The 4,433-nt window shown below is 30.3% G+C and overlaps 1 protein-coding gene across 1 annotated transcript; it reads left to right on the top strand.

The window, feature by feature from the left end:
• Nucleotides 371-3,671, top strand: LOC107634420 (probable zinc transporter 8). The gene is made up of 3 exons (XM_016337928.2): nucleotides 371-1,273; nucleotides 1,590-1,739; nucleotides 3,196-3,671. The coding sequence occupies exons 1-3, from the start codon at nucleotides 608-610 to the stop codon at nucleotides 3,499-3,501; spliced, it is 1,122 nt and encodes a 373-aa protein (XP_016193414.1). The 5' UTR covers nucleotides 371-607; the 3' UTR covers nucleotides 3,502-3,671.

The raw sequence follows: 4,433 nt of genomic DNA, 5'->3' as shown, positions 1-4,433 counted from the left end.
ACCGAATACATATGATTAAAAAAAGGGAAAGTATGAGGAGCCAATGGAATATTTATATAATGTGTACAATGGAGGTTTAAGGAGTATTAGAGATATAATCATTAGTGTTACCTTTTCCCATCAGCTGAAGCTTTTGGGATGAGTGGTATCATGACATGGTATTAAAGCGCTAGATCCGAAAGGTCAAGAGTTCGATCCTTTATGAACCCCAAAATCAATTTAGGATTTAGGAAGATGTTTATTATCGCTAGTACTCGGATGGTATGTTCATTTTGTAACTCAATTTCATTGTCTCCCTAGCGGGATCCAAAAAAAAAACTACAAAGTTGTGTTGAGATATATATGCCGAAACAAAGAAGGCGCCAGAAATTTGTTAGGAAACAAAGTATACACTAGCATCAACCTCACTCCTAAAATTTGGTCAAAATACCTCCTCAAAGTCTCAAAATACAACAACAGATACACTTTTTAAACCTAGAGTAATTTTCACTTTTTAAACCTAGACTTATAAATTGGTCATTCTAAAGTTTCACCAAACCAAAGCACTATATTAATAGCTATAACAACTCATAATTTCTCTCTAATTCTCATTCTCTCACTTACAATTATGGCTACTACACCAATAAATTCAAACCTCCTCTACAAGATTATTATTGTTATTTCCTTCCTTGCAATCACAACTTGCCCGGTTGTCTCGGCCGAGGAATGCGCCTCGAACCACCAAGAAGCATGTCACAACCGGAGCGAGGCGCTCAAGTTTAAAATAATAGCAATACTTGCAATTCTAGTGATGAGCATGATCGGCGTAACGCTGCCGATGCTCTCACGCGTTGTGCCCGCAATTCACCCAGACCGTGACCTTTTTGCGTTAGTGAAGGCCTTTTCCTCCGGTGTCATCCTCGCCACCGGTTACATGCACGTATTGCCGGACTCATTTAATGACCTCATGTCGGACTGCTTGCCGAAAAATCCGTGGCACAAATTCCCATTCACTACATTCATCGCCATGTTTTCCGCTGTTTTCACCCTCATGGTGGACTCTTTCTCCAACAGTTTCTTTAAGAAGAGAATCCTTGCTTCTTCTTCTTCTACTACTACTAGTGATTTTTTCGAGAAGAACATTGAAGTTGATGGTGGTTGCCGCAATGAAGTGAATAAAGAATTGGAATTGCTTAGTCATGGTCACACTCACGGTGATGAGATTGAACACGGAAATGGAAACACGAAAGTTGTGAGTGCGGAACAGTTGCTACGCTATCGTGTTATCGCTCAGGTTAGTTATCTTAGTTGGTAAACTACCAAAATAGTAGTAGAAAGCTTATACCATTAACAAAAAAAGAACTCCGATAAATATAAGTGATAAATAAGTTTTCGAAAAAATTATAAATAATGATAACAATAATAAAAGAATATCATATTTTGTTTATAAGTGACAAATAATATTTTTTTGTTATATGCATGTAGCACTACTAATCTTCATTTTATTATTGTTGTTGGTGGTGAATTTTGAGCTTGTGGGTTATGTTTATTATTTATTGTTTAGTGTATGAATTGTGAGATGTAGTTGTATGTATATAAAACGTATGCAGGTGTTGGAGCTAGGGATTGTGGTGCACTCAGTGGTGATTGGTTTGTCAATGGGAGCTTCAGATAATCCATGCACAATTAGGCCTCTCATTGCAGCACTCTGCTTTCATCAATTCTTTGAGGGAATGGGCTTAGGAGGCTGTATACTTCAGGTTTAATTTATTAATTACCGATATATATCTTTATTATATTTTCTTATGTTAAAAAATTAACTACACCAAAAAATAATACTAGTTAATTTTATTAAAATCAAATTTTCTTAACTACTAATAATGAACTAATAAAATAACCAATGAGTTATAACTCAAATGGCATAGTCTCCCCATACTCAATTAAGAGATTGCGGGTTCGAGTCTTTTATCTTTGATAAAAAAAAAATAATGAACTAATGAAATAGTTAGAAAAGTTTGTTCCTAGTCATTCTCCTAACAACGATAATTTTCTATTTTTAAATATATACATAAACTAAAAAAATAATTAAAGAATGTTAAGGTTACAAAAAATTGAATCCAAATTAACAAAATTATATTAATATTTTTTCACGTATTCCATTAATTTTAATATTTACCAATATTCTTTTCTTAATAACTTAGTTCAATCATGTCTTTGTGTAAATGCATAATTAAAAAAAAAAGATATTAAATATTGTCACCAATGTTTGTTTATTTTGTAAAATGATATTTTTTTTTGTCTCTCTATTTTCATTTATTGTATTTTCTAGTTTTACAATTTTAAAAGTGAAAAATTGAGAATAATAAAAACAAAATTTTTTTATTGTTACATATTTTATTTTTCACAGTTCTCTAAAAATAAATATAAAACACTAAAAATAATTTAATCAGTATGTTAAAAGTGATAAAATATATTAATGCTTATATTTGAATGGTTTAATCCTAGTAATTTAACAGTCGGGTAATATTGTTGTCCGTTTTTTATGGTATTTAAAGAATAAAAAATAATAAAAAAAATATTTAAAAGTGTAATATTTACTAACATAATAATTATGATAAGAGTGAACTATCATTTTGGATTCTCATTTTTTAACAAAATGACTTTTAAATGAATGAAATAACATTTTGATCCTCCAAAAATAATCTTAATTTGCAAAATACACTAAGAATAAAAAAGCATACTCAAAAAAAAAAAACTTTAGAGGTCGAAATGTATGCTTAGAAAAAAGATATTTCAGCTTTTAAATTTAATAATTTTATTTTAAGTAAATTCTTTTTGAAATCCTTTTGGTAAAAACATAAATACTAAAAAAATATTCTATATATTGAATGTTAGGTAAGTTTTCTGTACGTACCTTCTAAACAATTTCTACATGTTATAACAAAAAAAAATGCATGAGTTGTTTTTCCATTATGAAAAAATACTGTATTTTATCAAATTGAGACAATTTTTCCAAGCTCAATTTTATTTCTTTTTTTTTTTTTTGAAGATTATGTTGTCAAATATTAAATTATTTGAGATGAAAATTATGATTTGCTCACTAGTGATATTTAATTTTATGTGAAAATAAAATGTAACTAAGAATTATTTAATATATAAATAGATACCTATCTAACGAATATATATTTCTTTTTCATTATCTTTTTTTGGTAACAGGCAGAATATGGGATGATGATGAAGTGCATTATGGCATTCTTCTTTTCCGTGACAACTCCATTTGGAATCGCATTGGGGATAGCTTTGTCGAAGACGTACAGTGAAACAAGTCCAACCTCACTCATAGTTGAAGGTGTTTTGAATGCTGTGTCTGCAGGGCTTCTCAATTACATGGCATTGGTAGAGTTATTGGCCACTGATTTTATGGGCTCAAGGCTTCAAAGTAGAGTGAAGCTTCAGATTTGTGCATATCTTTTTGTTTTTCTCGGAGCAGGAGGCATGTCAGTCATGACAATATGGGCATAGAGAAAAAAGAAATATTGTACGAAAAAATAAAGTAGAATTTTTAGAGAGGGATTGCTTTTTATCCTTTTTTTTCCTCACATGCATGTCTTCATTAGTTGACACGGGAGAAGCAGAAACAAAAGAAGAAAAAGAACAAGAGTTTTTGGATTTCATGGGTTATTTATTCTCTCTTTTTCAACGTTTGTGTGTGTGTCATCTTGGATTAACCTTATATATTATCTACAAGTAAATAATTTTTTTAGCCCTGGGATCTAGTCTAGAAAGACCTAATAGATGTTAGCTAAAAGATGCTCTAACATCTTTTTCATACTCGAACTCCAGACTTACGTCAAAGTGTTTGGTCACTTGTGGGTTGCCATCCAATCAAAGTATCATTGGCTTTCTTCAAATTTGGTTTTAAAGATAAAAATCATAGTAAATTTTTATTTTCTTCAAATTTAGAACAAGACAAACTCTAAATGTTCGAAGATATCACCTTTTCTTCTTTCTAATTAAACAGTCACTCAAAAAGAGTAGAAGTGTAGCCTAAAAATTCTCTTAGTCAAGACCCAACCAAATTGAAAAAAACAAAAACTAAATAAAGTACACATCCATTAATAATAAGTGATATAGTAACTTTGACTTATGATGAGTTTAGAAAACTTGAAATTATTGTTATGATCAAACATAATTAAAAATGTTAATTAAAAAAATTGTTAACTTAATATTTGCTTCAAATTATTTGGCTGATGGATTTTGTTTAGTGTACAGATTTTGATTATTGGGCCAAAAGTCACATAAGTCCAAATTGATAAATGAATTAATTTGCTTTGATTGATCCAAGTTGCTGAGACTTGAATTGAAGTTAAGTCCAAACCCCAGACTCATTTTGATAAAACAAAATAATGAAGAAAATGGCTCAAAGATGCCATACATTGATTACAAAACAAAAG

The sequence above is a fragment of the Arachis ipaensis genome, chromosome B03 (assembly GCF_000816755.2).
Source record: "Arachis ipaensis cultivar K30076 chromosome B03, Araip1.1, whole genome shotgun sequence".
NCBI lineage: Eukaryota > Viridiplantae > Streptophyta > Magnoliopsida > Fabales > Fabaceae > Arachis > Arachis ipaensis.
Note: the sequence above shows the minus strand (reverse complement) of the source record. Positions and strands in the feature narration are given on the sequence as shown.

Bases quoted from the DNA above. Each gene is read 5' to 3' on its own strand.
- LOC107634420 (XM_016337928.2), top strand. From the start codon at position 608: ATGGCTACTACACCAATAAATTCAAACCTCCTCTACAAGATTATTATT. The intron at 1,274-1,589 runs GTTAGTTATCTT...AAACGTATGCAG, and splicing joins GCTATCGTGTTATCGCTCAG to GTGTTGGAGCTAGGGATTGT. The intron at 1,740-3,195 runs GTTTAATTTATT...TTTTGGTAACAG, and splicing joins TAGGAGGCTGTATACTTCAG to GCAGAATATGGGATGATGAT.